At 38.0% G+C, this 17286-nt stretch overlaps 1 protein-coding gene across 2 annotated transcripts in view; it reads left to right on the plus strand.

Moving 5' to 3' along the window:
- Positions 1-17286, plus strand: part of cux2b (cut-like homeobox 2b) — a 239360-nt gene that overhangs the window by 89970 nt on the left and 132104 nt on the right. For both annotated transcript variants that reach the window (XM_067414458.1, XM_067414459.1), the window contains exon 2: positions 16441-16551. In XM_067414458.1, the coding sequence (XP_067270559.1) occupies positions 16441-16551 (111 nt within the window). The remainder of the gene's footprint in view (positions 1-16440; positions 16552-17286) is intronic.

Here is a 17286-nt window from a genome sequence, read left to right on the forward strand (position 1 = left end):
CCTTTGGATCCTTTATTTTTAACCCTCTGGTACTGGTCATGTTGTTTTTTTTTGTTTGTTTTTTTCTCAAGGAAATTATTGTACTACATTTTAGTTTGATTAAATCTTTTATTTAATATTTATTTTTATTTTTAGGGGTTTTTATGAAGCTAAATGATATTTATGCTGTTTTTATTAACTATAGTTATAACCCATTTTTCCCCTTTTTGAGCATGGACCTTAAACAGTCATACATTTTGAATGCTTTAGAGCCCAGACTGAAGTTTTGTCTCTTTCAGTCGAAAAGAAATTAAAGCTTTTGAGGAAAACATTCCAGGATTTTTCTCCATATAGTGGACTTCAGTGAGGACCAACGGGTTGAAGGTCCAAATTCCACTTTCAGTGCCGCTTCAGAGAGCTCGACACAATCGCAGCCGAGGAATAAGGCTCTTCGAAGCGGCACTGAAAGTGGAATTTGGACCTTCAACCCGTTGGTCCTCACTGAAGTCCACTATGTGGAGAAAAATCCTGGAATGGTTTCCTCAAAAATCTTAATTTCTTTTCGACAGAAGAAAGAAAGACATGAACATCTTGGATGACGTGGGGGTGAGTAAATGATGAAGTGAACTACTCCTTTAAAGCAACTTTAAAGGGTTAGTTCACCCAAAAATAAAATTGATGTTATTAACTCCTCACCCTAATGTCGTTCCTCACCCGTAAGACCTCCGTTCATCTTCAGACACAGTTTAAGATATTTTATATTCAGTCCGAGAGCGTATCTAAGTGTATGCACACTATACTGTCAATGTCCAGAAAGGGAATAAAAACATCATCAAAGTAGTCCATATGTGATTCATGATTCGCCAATGTCACGTGATTTCAGCAGTTTGACACGCGATCCAAATCATGAATCAATCTGCTGATACACGACCGTTTGAATCTTTATTTGAGGTTTGAAAACAAACGTGGAAGAGAAGACAATGCTGAATAAAGTCGTAGTTTTTGTTATTTTTGGACCAAAATGTATTTTCGATGCTTCAGGAGATTCTAACCCACTGTTGTCTCATATGGACTACTTTGATGATGTTTTTATTCCCTTTCTGGACATGGACAGTATAGTGTGCATACACTTACATTCGCTCTCGGACTAAATATAAAATATCTTAAACTGTGTTCTGAAGATGAACTGAGGTCTTACAGGTGTGGAACGACATTAGGGTCATTAATGACATCAATTTCATTTTTTGGTGAACTAACCCTTTAAGTCTGTTTTACAGTTCTGTTTGGTGTAGAAATGACTCTCTCCTGTAAAAAATAATGTAGCTCTGACTATGAGCAGTAGGTGGACCGTTTTTCAATCCTTTAAATGACCAGGGGTCTCGACAGTGGCTCTTAACGAGTCGATATTTTCAGTCCCCTGCTGAGGAGCGAGTTTGGTTTAAAACCCTCTGATAGATGGTTGAGGGGTTTTATTCCAGAGCGACAGCACTGCTATCCAAACGTGTACAGAGCAGAAGCTCAGTGTGCGGTCTCCTCCTAACTGTGTTTTGATGAACACAGACGAAGCGGTTATGAACAGAATGTGTGGTTTAGACGAGGTGTTGACGGATTGCGGCGTGCTAGGTGCTAAAACTCCTAAATGAAGTGCAGCGTGACAACTAATTCCTGACGACGTGAGTCACACCTTCCCGATCATTGTAACGCTCGCGCTCGTCTTAAGAGCTGCCACGTTTGTCTACGGAGAGCCGGCTGATGGTTCGGGATTAATTATTCCGAATCATTTCCCAGCCTCTGCTGGCAGGTTTAGAAAGGTGTCAAGATGTGATATTCAGAGACGTTGACCGATAAATTCACACAGTGTTTTAACTCGGTGATGTTCATTTTTATGTGCTGATTGGAAAGGAATATCACATTTTACAGTGTGATTCATTCATTTAATTGACAGATTCCTGATGCACATCTTCTGATGTCACCATTAATTACAAACCGTTTGCTGGACTTTGTGTTATGTGTGACTCTTGTGCACTGCATGATCAATACATTTCATTGCACAGTGGCTGATTTTTGATAGCTTCAGAGACTTGATGGAAGTTTTGGTTACCAGTATGTTTCAGATATGTTCTACCCTTATATCTATTTCTCACAAATTAGAAGCAAATTTGTCTTTTTTATTTTCTTTCATGATTTATTTATACATTTTAAGGTACAGTACAAAAAAAACACAGAAACAGGGAGAGATAAAAAAAGACATTAAAATGTCACAATACACCCGTTAAATGCAACTCTGCAGATTATTCTACAGGTAGTACAGAGTGAGTATCATCATCTAGGTTGGTGATGGGTCTGTGTGTGTCCAAAAGTCGAACACAAAGAGCAAGCTGGAGAGTTTGGACATGCTCATGAAGGGGTTGCCAAAGCTTGACAAAAATAGCGCTATAGGTCGGTGAAGAGACTACCTGATTTTCTCTAGTTTCATGAAATAAAGAACATCTCTTTACACAGCGAGTGTGAGATGGAGGGTGAGGGCTTTTCCAATTCAGCAGAATTAAACACCTAGCCAAAAGAGTTCAAAAGGGGACAAAATCTGAGAAATGAGAAGGCAAAGAGTGGCCAGGCAGGAGAACCCCAAATAAACCAGTAATTGGACAAAGTGGAAGATCCACAGAGGTAATGGCTGACAATAGGGCTGTGCGATATTGAAGAAAAATGTGATATGCAATATCTTGTTAAATAATGCGATACGATATTACTATGAGTGTGTAAAATCTATTTAAATTATATATTTTTTTAAAAATATTTAAAAACGGAGAACTGAAACCATGTGTTTCACATTCTCTCTGGGAAAAGAAAGCATCGCTACAACTTCTGAAAGTAACTAGTGTTTTAGCAAAAATGGATGTCGCAAATCATTCACGTTTCGGTGTGTGTGTCAGTCAGCGCAAGACTGAAGGCTATCAAATAATCTGATAAATACATTTTAGTTTTTCACAAATTATTGCGTTTAATAACTCTTTTTAAAGCTACACTGTGTGATATTTTCCCCCATCTAGTGGTGAAATGGTATATGACCATCCAGTGTATAATAGTTTCTGTTCCTCTTAATTTCGATTTCGTTTCAACTCCTACGGTGGCCGATTTAGTCATGGCTTCCAGTTCAACCTCTTCGGTGAGTGTTGCAAGTGATGAGGTTACTTTTGAAAACTATTATAATTTGCAGTTATTTAATTTGCCAAATGATCTATGATCAAATTAATATATGTAAAATGAATAATAGTTTTACGTTTTCGTTATTTTTTTACCATTTCATTGCTAACATCAGCTATCAGGTTCCAGACGAATGCAAGCTATTCTTAGTAAAGGAACTTTTTTTATCAGTGCTATCGTTATTCTTTATATTGTACAACATCACTAGCGTAAGGCAAACAAATTATAATGCAATTCAAATATTAATCTCATGTTATCCGTCATAGAACACGGATTTATGTTATAAGGTAAACAATACTTTTTCATCATTGACGCGAGGAAAACTATCCTAGACGTCGTTCTAGTGTTATGCTCAGCACACCATGATATAATTAGCCAAGCAACAATAAAAGGCTGAATTAATATTACCTGTCGAGAAGAAAGCAGGAAACGTCGGCGTTCTTTTTAAAATCGTTGCTCCTCATGAGCTCTTTCCATCTTGGAAAGGCCACTCCAATATTTACTTTTGTCTTGTTGATTTGCCCGTTGCGTTGCCGTCTTAATTCTCTTTTCCGCTTCCTTGGCGACTCTGATACATATCCAGCAATGCTACTAGGTCCCCGACCCGGGTCGAATTCGGTAATCAATTCCGGGACGTGGTTGCTTTCACACAGAAGGCGACCCGGCAATGTTCCGGGAATATTGTGGGTCCGAAGTGCATTTAGAAAGGGGCTTAAGAGTGATCCTCCATCATCATAAAGCAGCCTCAAGCAATCCTCCTCTTCACATTCGACACGGTGCCATCGAGTGTAAAAACGCGAAAAGCATAGCTTGAATTTACGGGTATGTCCCTCTTTGGCAAATGTACTTTCAAGATGGAGGAGCAACATGGCGACCGCCATCCGAACCCCTAACACTTATGCATTTTCAATGGTATATTATAATATTACGAGAATGCATTATTACTTGAAAGAAGTAAATATACATTAATGAGCACATATATTTTTGAAAGAACTAAGTGATTTTAGCTAAGAATAAACTAAAAAAGTTACACAGTGTAGCTTTAACATCAAGCAAGTCCTATAAGTACACTGTAAAAAATTTGTGTTGGTTTTTGTTGGTTTAACTTTAAAAAGTAAGTAACCTGGTTGCCTTAAAATTTTGAGTTTATTGAAATTAAAAATTTGAGTTGATACAAAGGAAATTTGTTTAATAAATAGAAACTCAAAATAGTTTTGTATCTGAACCACATAAAAAATGTGATAAATCATGAAAATAGCACAATTTGGCATGTTTCACTGTGTCATCAGAAATAAAACACACACATTATTACCCAATATACTTACAAAATCTTTTAATAATCCTTTAATAAAGGTTGTTGAATCTCAAAATTTTTTTATTGTATTAACTCAAAATTTTAATTTCAATGAACTCAAAATTTTAAGGCAACCAGGTAACTTTTTATCTAAATAATTTTTTACATTGTAACAGTCATGTGCCCAGTCTATTCTCTGCTCTATGCGTTGACCTAAAACGGACACTTTTCACAATGTTGAAGTGGCCTATTAAAATCATTCAGATATTGCGAGCCATTGCGATATACATATTGCGATGTACATTTGCGATATTCCGATAATTTCGATATATTGCACAGCCCTACACTGTGAAAAATAATTGTTGGTTTTTTGTTGGTTTAACTTAAAAAAGTAAGTAACCTGGTTGCCTTAAAAAATTTAGTTTATTGAAAGAAAAAATTTGAGTTGATACAATGAAGGAAATTTGTTTAATAAATAGAAACTCCAAATATTATAGTATCTGAACCACATAAAAAATGTATCAGTCATGAAGTCATGAAAATAGCACAATTTGCCATGTTTCACTGTGTTATCAGAAATAAAACACACGCACTTACCCAATATGCTTACAACATCTTTTAATATTTGAATAAAGGTTGTCGAATCTCAAAAAATGTTCATTGTATTAACTCCAAATTTTAATTTCAATGAACTCAAAATTTTAAGGCAACCAGGTAACTTTTTTTCTAAATAATTTTTTACAGTGTAGCTGACAAAGAAAAACAATTGCCTTCAAAAGGAAGACAGAGCAGGACCAGGATATGAAGTACATTGGCTGAACCAGAATGACACCCGTCACATAAATAGACGGGTAAACGTGAGCTAGCCGTGTCTTAGACCGGTCGGCCCTATGAACCACTCTGCTCTGTATGAGCCTGTGACTTACACAAAGAGAGGAGGAGTAAACCCTGTTCAACTGCCTTCTGTTTCTCCTCATTAATGTCAGTACAATGTGTCATTTTTGACATACAGTAAGAGAACTGGAGACACTCTATAGAAGAAAAGGTTGTATATGGTTGTATAACTTAAAGGGTTCTGTCAGACGCTTCATAAAGAAGCTTTTAGGGGTTCCCATCATGGGATAACTTTATGGATTCAGTTTAAAAATGCCTCTTATGTTATTTTAAATGCTCATGATTTGTCTCCTACAAAGACAATAACTTTATTTAATGTGATCTTTTGACTTTGTAACCTTACGGACGTTTACATTACACACTGCATGAAAGGGAATATTCAGAAAAACATATAGAGGCACTTTAATTACTTTTTTTATTTTTTGAGTTTTAATTCATTTTTTTATTTTTGTTATGAATTAAACCACTCATAAACATACTTGAACTGAAAAACTGAAATAACCTGATGAGTTAAACATGAAAGTATTATGCAATCAAACCTTTTTGGCATAAAGGTTCTTTAAGATTAGTCACGAACCCTATGGATCAGAACCCCGTGGAAAGAGTATAGGAGCTCTGATCATTTGAAGAGCAGTGTCTGAGATCACACTGAGCACAGTTTGAGACATTGCTGATGACGTCCAAACCACTAGAGGAGACACACGTGAGGTTACCGTTCATTTCTTTATCTCAAAGCTCTCTAGAAGAAGCAGTTGAGATATTAAAAAGATCTCATTTGTGATTTAGCTCTCCTACGGGTAAATAAATGATACCAGGAGAGCTGAAGTGCATGGCAGCTCTGAGCACGTCCAGCAGGCCACTTTCCTCTTTCCTGTCCAAGTCAGGGCAGATAACGGCTCATCTTCCATCTCTGCCATGGACACCCGCCAGAAACGGCCCTATCCTGGATCTCTCCCAAACAAACACAAAAAAGGAAAAAGCGTAGAGAAGTGCTGTTGTTTTTGTCCGTGTCGTGGGGTTTGAGGGGGTGGGGTTGGTGCCAGTATTAATGCGGGGGCCAGACTAGACTCCAGCGATGGGCCGTATTGATTGTGTTGATTTGATTCATTGATCGATCTCTCCTCTCGAATGTGGCGTCTGAGAAGCGGCACTAATCTGAAACAGCTAAGGACAAATCTTCTGCCTTACACACAAACGGAGGAGATAAGAAAACGTATGAAAAGAAACTGCACTTATCTAAATCATAGACTAGCCCTTCTGCTGTCCCTCTGTGTGTGTGTGTGTGTGTGTGTGTGTGTGTGTGTGTGTGTGTGTGTGTGTGTGTGTGTGTGTGTGTGTGTGTGTGTTGGATGCATGCTGCATGATAGGACCTTCTCTTTCCACGCTGATGTTTATATTCGTGCGTTTCTCTGTGTGTCTGTGTTGTGTTGGATAATGTGCATGTAGATGCGTTTTTCTGTAGAGCTTCCATTCCACCATGTTTGTATAATATGCATGCAGGGCTGCATAATTGCATGCAAATGCATTGTTGCTGTAGATATGATTTGCAGAGTATGCATGCTTAGCTAATGATTCTATAGTATTTTTTGAATATCAAACATGCAGTGTTGCATATCTGCATATACACCTTTTTTATAATATATGCATGTGGGTTGCATATCTGCATGCACAGATATATGTTCCTGTAAATAGCATTTATATGCATGACGCCCATGCAGGGTTGCACATCTTCATGTTGATGGATTTATTTTCTTCTATAAAGTGCATGCAGTGTTGATCCTGTAGATACTATTGTCTGTATAATATGCATGCATATGTAATGGTCCTGTAAAAAAATGCATGCAGGGTTGCATGTCTGCATACACGAGTTACGGTCCTGTAAATATTTTTGTATAATGTAAATGTAAGGTCGCATATCTGTATGCATAGGTAATGGCTCTTGTCTGTTTGAGTCTTGTGTGTGTGTGTTGGATGCATGGTTGTATTATTCTCTTCCGCACTGATGTTTGTATTTGTGTTTATTCTGTGTGTCTTTGCACTTTAGATATGATTTGGTTGTATAACGTGCATGCAGAGTTGCATATCTACATGCATAGGTAATGGCCCCCGTCTGCGTGAACCTTTTGTGTTTTTTTTATGACCGTGTGTGTGTGTGTGTGTGTGTGTGTGTGTGTGTGTGCAGCAGGGGTTTAGAGGCAGCGCAATCACCAGGCAGAACAGAGTGGATCTATAAATTGATGGAATTCAAAGCCTGCAGCATCGATTACCATTATAACAAACAGCCGAGCCCAGAACGTCTGATTATTTTTAGACAAAGATTCTGTGCTCTCAGCAGCAATTCTGCTGATGCTGTCACACTCGCAGACATCTGCCTATGATTGCAATTAGATGGGATACAAAAAGAAAAATAATACCTCCATCTGCATTTTTTCCCCCTTGTTTCCCATAACCACCCACTTTTTTTCAGTTCATTTCTGCTGGTCAAAACTCTCTGGCTCACTGGTTGAGAACTCTCTTGCTTTTCCCACATGTCAAGCTCCTCTCTTCCCTGGCCTGCTGTCATCAGCGAGAGGTGCCATAGATTCTGTGGTAATCGATGGTAAAGATTTTTTCGAGCTCTATAGTGAATCTGAAGGTTATATCTTTGTATTCTAACAGTCTGTGTGTTTACAGTACTCTTTTTCATTTGTGGCCCTTCATTGCTTGTCTGGTTATTGCAGGCGACAAGCTCTCAGATGTGATTTAGTTAACCCCTAGTTATCTGTCCTTTTCTTTTTGGTGCTTTTATACGTCTCAGTCCCTTGTAGACATTCGATTCAATGTCAAGTTCAACCGTCGGCTTCTCTCGCCTCCTTTGCATATCCAAATGGGCGGCTCAGCGGAGTCAGTCCACTGCACGTGAACATTAACGCCTCAGCCAATCAATTTTCCTCCCTGGATGCTGGCCTCAGCAGGGCTGGTTTAGCTTAGCCCCGCCCCCCGTGACATCTGCAAAGCTAACTCATCAATTACAGATGGATGTTTGACTGGCACAGGCGTAATGACAGGGACTCAATATTGACCCAGCTGCCCACCACATCCTGAAAATACAGGCCTGATTGCCTTTTCCAAACCCTTAAAACGTCGAACATTTGACTGAAGATGTCTTCTTTTTACACACAAGTGTGGCTTTTTTTCAATACTGTTCAATAGTGACATTTCTTTGTGGTTTCCTGGAACTAGGATCTGATTTAAAGGGCCAGTTCACCCCAAAAAAGAATTTTCTGTTGCTTTTATAGAACAAGAAAATGTATATAGATATAACTAGTTATATATAGATATATATAGATATAGCTATAAATGAATATAAGATATAAACTAAAAGCATTCAAGTTAGATATTGATTAGCATGTTGACTTCAGATGAGTAATAATATACCATACGAAATGTATGTACTTTTATTATATTTTATGTTGTTTTTTGTATTTTATAATATTTTATGTTGCCTCTTGTGTGGCTCTTTCTATCTTCGATCTAAAAATCATCCACTTATTCTGTTACTCTTGTGTTTCACAGAACAGAGAAAGTCACACAGGTTCAGAACAACATGGTACATTGACATGATTTTCATTTTTGTGTTGAAAAAACTTGCTTTATGATCTGAACTTGACCTAATCTCCATACATCAATATTGTGTGCCACCATTTTGTGTGTACATTTTTAAGCCATGGTGATTATGATGATTACTATTATTATTATTATTTGTTGTTGCTGTATTTTTTAAATGTTCTCAAAATATGCAAATGTTATTATTAATATAATAAAGAAAGAAATTAGGCTCAAAATATTAATTTGATGCCACTAAGGGAAAGGTTCAAATTAGATTAAACGAGGGAATTGATAAGTGGAAATAGGAGGCATTTTTAATGACTTGAGTTGTTTATCATGAAAGTTTTTCGAGCGTAACCCAAAGCGAGTTTAGATGGCTCATGTCAGACTGCAGTTCATGCTTCTTATGAGTACTGTAATTTTCCTGCTTGGAATGACATTGACTAACATGGATCATCACCTGCTGAGCACGCTTGCATTAACAGGCGTCTCAGAGCCTGGGTGCATCATGGGTAGCAGAGAAACTGGGAAGAAAAAGGGCTTTTGGCAAACGCCGCTGTAGCATCAGGTGGGTCTGATGGCTGTCTGAGCACAAATGAACAAACATTTAAAAAAAACAACAGAAGTGAAGCGTGCTGCAGTTTGTTCTTGAAAGGTGAGCGTGAGCAGGTTTATTTCCAGCGCCCGCTGATATCGTGTCTCTGTAGACGATGCAGGGAGCAAAGATGCTGTTTGTGATGTGTCAGATGTCAAAACTATTAATAAAAAAAGCTTTTCCTTTTGTATTCTCCTACTGTTAGTGCTGCTAAAACTTAAGCACAAGTTTCTGTAAATGCTTGTTGGCGGTGAAGTTTGTGCTCAGGCAATTAGCCGTGTTTGCTTCAGTATCGCGAGTTTGTTCAAATCCTTAATCATTATTAAACTTCATTGTATAACTCATCCTGCACTGCTTGTGCTATAGATGCTGCTCAAATCATGTGTTTTTTTGTAGTTGTTGTTGTTGCTGTAATTAATACTTTTTCTAATTAATCTGATTTCTGACTTTTGCCTGGCAGAGGAAATTGACTTTTTTAAATTTGGACCACTAAGTAACAACACATTAAAAGTCACTCATAATAGCTTAGAGAGCATCAAAATAAAGCTGCTTTATTGGCATTGATGGAAAACCTTTAACATTCATGGAACCTTTCCATTCCACAAAAGATTCTTTGGATTATTAAAAATGTTCTTTACAATAAGAAAAAAAATGGAAAAAATATTTTTGAAACCAATATTTCAAGAGTGCAAGTGACCCAGAAACACAAACAGGCCGTCCACACTTTTTCTTATATTCTTCAGAAAATGTAAAAATCGAATGGTTTTAAAGCTACACTGTGGTATTTTCCCCCATCTAGCGGTGTAAAGCTATATGACCATCCAGTGAATAATAGTTTCTGTTCCTCTCAGTTCCGATTTCGTTTGAACTCCTACGGTGGCCGATTTAGTCCAAGATTAACATGGCTTCCAGTTCGACCTCGTTCATGACTGCCATCGAGTATTAAAACGCGAAAGGCGAAGCTTGAATTTACGGGTATGTCCCTCTTTGGCTAATGTACTTTCAAGATGGAGGGACAACATGGCGACCGGCATTCGAACCCCTCACCCGTATGTATTTTCAATGGCATATTATAAACTTACGAGAATACTTTATTACTTGAAAGAAGTAAATATACATTAATGAGCACACATATTTTTGAAAGAACCAAGTGTTTATAGCTAAGAATAAACTAAAAAAGTTACACAGTGTAGCTTTAATGCATGTTGAGTGTGTGTAGACACTAAACATTTTACATTACGTACTGCAACATTCAAGTAACTAAAGTAAAAAAATCATTATAAATGAAAAAAAAGAGCTGATGTGTATTTTCCAAACACACTGTGTTCTACATATTTATTTAGAATTAGGGTCATGCCGTTTAGCACACCTGCTCTTCTAGATAGACGACCCCTCTTTATGCACTAGTCACCTTCATTAATATAGCACTTTATACAAAACAGCAGAGGTGTAAAGAGTGCCTGAAAACCATACTTGAGTAAAAGTACAGTACTTGAGTACATATTCCTTACAGCGAAAAGGACTCCATTACAAGTCACCAATTCCAATACAATGGGGGTATCTCACACAGTTTCTGTCAAACTCATGTCAATCTGGAGTACCAATAGAGTAGTATTGCATACTTCATATGCAATAAATGCATTTACTTAGGGTGGCAGTGGCTCAGTGGTTCATGTAGATTGTCTACAAACCGGAAGGTTGGTGGTTCAATCCCCGGTTCCAGCTGACCAAGTGTCGAGGTGTCCATGAGCAAGACACCTAACCCCAGCTGCTCCCGATGAGCTGGATGGCGCCTTGCAAGGCTGACACCGCCGTCGGTGTATGAATGGGTGAATGTGAGGCAAGATGTAAAGCGCTTTGGATGGCCATGGGTCTGTTAAAAGCACTATATAAATGCAGTCCATTTTACCATTTTTCATATCTCTGAATAGTCTTTAGTTTTATCATGTGTATAAAAGATAGGCTGTACTGAGTCTTTCACAATAAAACCGAGCAGCTGGAGGCGTATCATGTGGGCGGAGCTAAAGAGGCCAAGTTGATGTTAATTACTTGATGTGCACTTGCGCGCCGATAGCCAACAACACACTCAGACTTTTGAAACAGTTTTCCTCACCGTCTGCGGTTCCAACACATGACCATGAACCTTTATCGTTGGGGCCGCTCCACTTTCAGCATTAGCCAATCTGCAAATTGTTTATGAACTAGGCTTTGTTTATAAAACAATCATCGCCTAAATGCAGGAACAAACAAAAACACCTGCGCAACTCCGTTGCTGCTCCGGAAAAACAAACTTCATCCACTGTCCCCTTAACACTGGGTTCTTTGGGAAGCTGAACAGGGTTGTCTTGCCCTGACAAAAAAAAAAAACCCACTTTTATTTCTTTTTTCAATGTCACCAAAAAACCCACTTCTTTGGTGACATTGTTGATTTTGTGAAGTCCCGTGACCTGTGCAGTGCAGCCAATGGCTTTCCTAAAGCCAAGCAAAGTGCGTTGATGGGCGTGCGTTTCCTCTCTCGCTCTGGTCGACAGGTGTGTGTGCGCCCTTCCGGGAGAAGTGCCCGTACAATGAAATTCAGCACTTGTTGACGTCGTCACAGGCCTATACTAAACTTTCTGACTGAAAGGAGTATTTTTGGCACATCAAACGTCCAACTTATTTTCTGAAACTTTGGCGATGTTTAGCATGGGATTCCAAGTCTTTAACAGTGTAAAAAATCTCAGAATGCATGAAATAGCATTATAACCTCCCTTTAAAATATCTGATTTCAACAGTATTTAACTCATACTAAATATTGACTCAACGATATCCTCGACATCTGGGAGACATACCAGTGAAAATTCAACAGAAGCTATTGATTGGTAAGATTAAAAATCATGTTTATTTTCTAAAATCAAAATAAAACTAAACACCTCAATAATAAAATAAATCAAAGTCGACACATTAACCTCTTAAACGTCTACAAACTTTTTTGTCTCAGTTAAGCTCAAGTGCACAAAAAGTAAACCAATATCGTTCAATAACATCTCATCAATATAGCAGATAAATAAAACAATGTATATATAAAATAATGTATAATCTGCTATATTGATTATAAAATAATCAATATAGCAGATAAATAAAATAATGTTAAGTAAAATAGTCAAAGTCTACTTGCACTGGATGTGCTGGTTTCGGCCTCAGTCATGTCCTCATCTCATCAATCAGACACCAGCGAGTCATCGACTCCCAGCTAATCTCACATTCATGTAAAGGAGCCCTGTTGACATGTTTGGGTGAGTAAAGGCAAACCATATAAGATGCTGTTGTAAATTCAGTGTTGATTCAGTTCTGTTGTAAAGATCATCAGTTATTAAATTAGGCTACATTCAGACTGTTAGTCCAAATCCGATTTTTACTCGATTGAAATCCGTTTAACACATCCTTTTCGAGCTACATTCATGTGTGGTTTGAAACCTGATTCACAAGGTTTATGTGACATAAAGCGTAAACGTCAGATGTTGTTAAAGGAAACGTGCTGAAATACGCAACCGAAACTAGGTTTTGTTGTTGCAAAGTGCCGGTCAAGCAGAAAATTACAATTTAACGAAGACTCATTCCAGCCTCGTAAGGTTCAGCCGCTGCCTCAGAAGACGCAGTATCAGTGCGCGGCAGCCACCCATTGTCATGTTGTAAATAAGACAACATCTGTATTGCAAACTCCTCCATGCTGCGTTTGTTGTTGTAGTTTTTGAAATCGAATTTCTGATTGGTTTATAATTCTTTCGGCTGCATGGCAATGCAGTTTGCTGTAATTTTGCCAATAACGATTGTTCCACCAACCAACTACCAGTTTTATTATTAATCTATTTAATCTAATCTACAGCTCTATTAATCTAGAGATATGTGACGCAGTGTTTCCTGACCATGCCTGTATTATTTGAGACTACTCTTGCCTGTCATACAGTTAAACCTCGCGCTATTGCACGGCGCTGTCGCATGATTAACCCTTCCACTGCTGTTCAGTTCTCAGTTGCTTTTAGTCATCATTCCTCAGTCTGTATTGAACACAGATGAGCTTAGCTCATGGTTTCACTCCACCTCCCAAACTGTTTTAGACACTGTGGCTCCATTAAAATCTAGGCAGCCTAAAACTAAACCTGAGCCAGAGGTGGACAAAGTACACAACTCTATTACTTGAGTAACAGTAAAAGTACTACTGGTCAAATATTACTCTGTTACAAGTGAAAGTTGTCAAAACAGATTTTTACTTAAGTAAAAGTACAGAAGTATTTGTTTTCAAAAGTACTTAAGTATCAAAAGTAAATTTCCTTTTTTATGCCAATGCATTATTTTATTATTTTTGTATAAATGCACACTGTCATCATGGTTTAAGCCAGTCAGGGATGCTCCATCTGACGTACTAGCATACGACTAACTTAAACTCATTTAAATACTTGTATATAAGTTACAAAACTCTTTACAAAGCTGCTGTCACTTTAAGGCTGAATGCACGGATCCAATACACTGATACACATCTGATATTCTCCCAACTTAACCATTCTCTTTCTCACATATGTTTATATTTTTAATATTTCATAAGACATGCACCAAGTGTATGCCAACTAAACTAATCTTTTTTTTTTTTAAACTGAAACATACTTTCAAAGTATGGCTATGGGTGCACACACTTGTGCCTAAGAACCGTCTTCTTCCATTTTGCTATGAACTGATCGGTGTTCAAAAAAAGTTGGGAAAATGTATATGACCCTATAAGAGTGATTTCAGATTGTTGTCTACAACAACATTAACAAATATCTTTTTAAAGAAGGAAAAAATCATCCACCGACTTTCAGAGCTGCAACAGAAACGACTTTCAACCTTGATAGAAATGTAGTGGAGTAAAAAGGACGATATTTGTCTTTCAAGTGTAGTAAAGTAAAAGTCATAAGTTTCCTGAAAAAATAATACTCCAGTAAAGTACAGATACTCAAAAAGTCTACTTAAGTACAGTACTCAAGTAAATGTACTTAGTTACTGTCCACCTCTGACCTGAGCCCTGGATAAATGACATGACTCATGCTGCCAGACGTGAGTGCCATAGAGCTGAGATATATTCAAGCCGATAGATAATGTATTATTTCCTTATTGTTTTTTTAATGAGACTCTAAAAATGTTATCAAAATTTGTATTTATCAGCCATATATCGCTTATCACTTTCGTATATAAAGAATTATCGGTATCGGCCAAAATGTTCAGACCAGTGCATGGCTACTGTTAAGCACCACAAACTCATTGTTGTCACTCAGATGTTCCTCCATGTAGAAGTTCTCATCCGTCCGTCAGTCAGAGAGATTAGCAGCCCACAGTCTGCTTACAGCTAATAGAGGTTAAATGAACCATCACAGGCCACCAAACTCTTCCTGGCCCTGAATAATTATGGCTTAACTGCACTCTGTAAATGAATTCTGTAAAAAAGATAATTGGTGATCACGTTGATCATTGGTGTTTCTACTTTAGTGTCTTGCTAGATGTGCAGATCTTAAAGGAATAGATGCGGTGATGATGATCCTCTGGAGGTCAAAAAAATACACTTTACTGTGTGTCCCGGAAACACGAACTGGCCATCCAGATCCTCACCGTCGCCATCACTCTTGTGAAGAAAAATGAAGAGTTTGAAAAGCATCCAAGCAGTGGCGCAGAAAGCCATGCCGTAAATCTGGGGCTGCGCTACAGCTTTTGTCCTCAGGAATTCTTCCTCTCCCATTAGATAATTTTCTAAATTGCCTTTAAGTAAGAGTACAGATTAATTAAAATGTAGTAAATTTAATTTTATGTCATGTACAAATTTGGTACAGTAATTGAAAAGCCCTCTCCCTTAATTTTTTTTTCTTCTTTTTAATAAATTTTTTTTTGTTTGAACAGAAAGACCTTTGACTGTGAGAGAATGTGGGGACAGAGACATGTAGTACGTTTATATATTTAAAACAAGTTTGGGGTTGCAAAGATTTACTTTTCTTTTGCTCAACAAGCATTGATAAAACAGTAAAAACAGTAATATTGTGAAATATTTCTAGCATTTTTAATAGATGTTCTCTATGTGAATATATCGTTTAAAATGTAATTTATTCCTGTGATCAAAGCTGAATTTATCATCATTACTCCAGTCTTCAGTGTCACATGATCCTTCAGAAATCATTCTCATATGAGGATTTGATGCTCAAGAAACATTTAGGATTATTATCGATGTTGAAAACAGTTGTGCTGCTTCGTATTTTTGTGGTAAACCATGATACCATTATTTCGATGAATATAAAATGTAAAAGATTGTGTAAATATATAGTTTGGCAAGGAAGATCAATACCTTGGTTCAAGATCAAAAAAAGAAATGGTGTAACTGTTATGCCAGAATGTCTGAAAAAAACATGTTATTGTGATGGTACATGCACAAAAAACAGCATTACTTTTTCTCATATCGATTTTGAGTGCCGACTCCTCTAAAGTCGTCCTTGCCCATATTTCAGTCTTTCTGCTCACCAGATCAACTGCATAAGATGGATATTGGTGAATATTCAGCGTTCCTGTGCATGTTCTCTCTCTCTCTCTCTCTCTCTCTCTCTCTCTCTCTCTCTCTCTCTCCTCCCATGACTGTTGCAGAGGTATTGATTATTTTGGATTCTGATTATCTAAAAGGCCTTCTGCTACTGTAGGCATTGGATTTATTTTGGTTTAATTATTAATGGGGCTGAGCTTACAGTAAGCAGTCGCCTTCTATCAGATCATGACGGATTACATGGTTAATATTCAACAGCGTATATTTATTTATGTATGTACTAAGCTGTATATATGAGTGTTGGCAGGCCTCTCTAAAGCATCTCTCTCTCTCTCTTTCTCTTTGTCTCTGTAGAGGGAGCTAAATTCAGTGGCGGCACAACTAGCGGGCCGACAGGAAGAGAGCGAGGACTCCCATAAGCACCTGGTGGAACTGAGCCGTGAATTCAAGAAAAATGTCCCAGAGGTGAGTGGGAGAGTGAGAAAGGGTTTGGAGTGTGGGTGTGTGTGTTGGAAAAGTCTTACGGGAGACGTTCATCTACGTTTTTTTGACCTTATCTGAGATAGCAACCAAGTTTAGCTTTTTTGACCCTCTACTCTGCCTTTTTGTCTGCTCCTCCCCTCATTTTCTGCATTCCTTCTCTTGTCTGAACTCCTCCTCTTCTCATATATTAGAACATTTTGATCCGTAAAAGCCATGTGACTCATTATTCTGGAGCAGTAGGAAATGACATCTTGACAACTCTGATTTTGACACTAACAGAGGTGGAAAGAGTAACAAAATATTCTACTCAAGTAAAAGTACTGTTACTTATTAAATTTTACTTAAAAGGGGGGGGGGGGGGGGGGGACACTAAAGCCTAGTTCAGACTGCACGATTTTCAAACTCGTCGGGTCACTGCTCTATTCACACTGCATGACTATCTGGGGTATCATTCAGTCACTGCTGTGTTCACACTGCACGATGGTTTGACGACAGAGGAGTTCACACTGCATGACTGAACAAGAGGAAGAGTCGCCGACAACTCTCTCCCTCTCCGGTGCGCAAACTACGTTTCCCAACTACACGTGCGATGTGACAAGTAAACAACGCGAGATCACACGTGCGTCAGACCGGAGTTCTCGCGCGAGACTTTGAATTGTTATTTAAAATGATAAACTGCACAACGTTTGCTTCAAACTGTATGTGCGCTGATTTGTG

Source organism: Pseudorasbora parva, chromosome 13 (genome assembly GCF_024679245.1).
Source record: "Pseudorasbora parva isolate DD20220531a chromosome 13, ASM2467924v1, whole genome shotgun sequence".
Taxonomy (NCBI): Eukaryota; Metazoa; Chordata; class Actinopteri; order Cypriniformes; family Gobionidae; genus Pseudorasbora; species Pseudorasbora parva.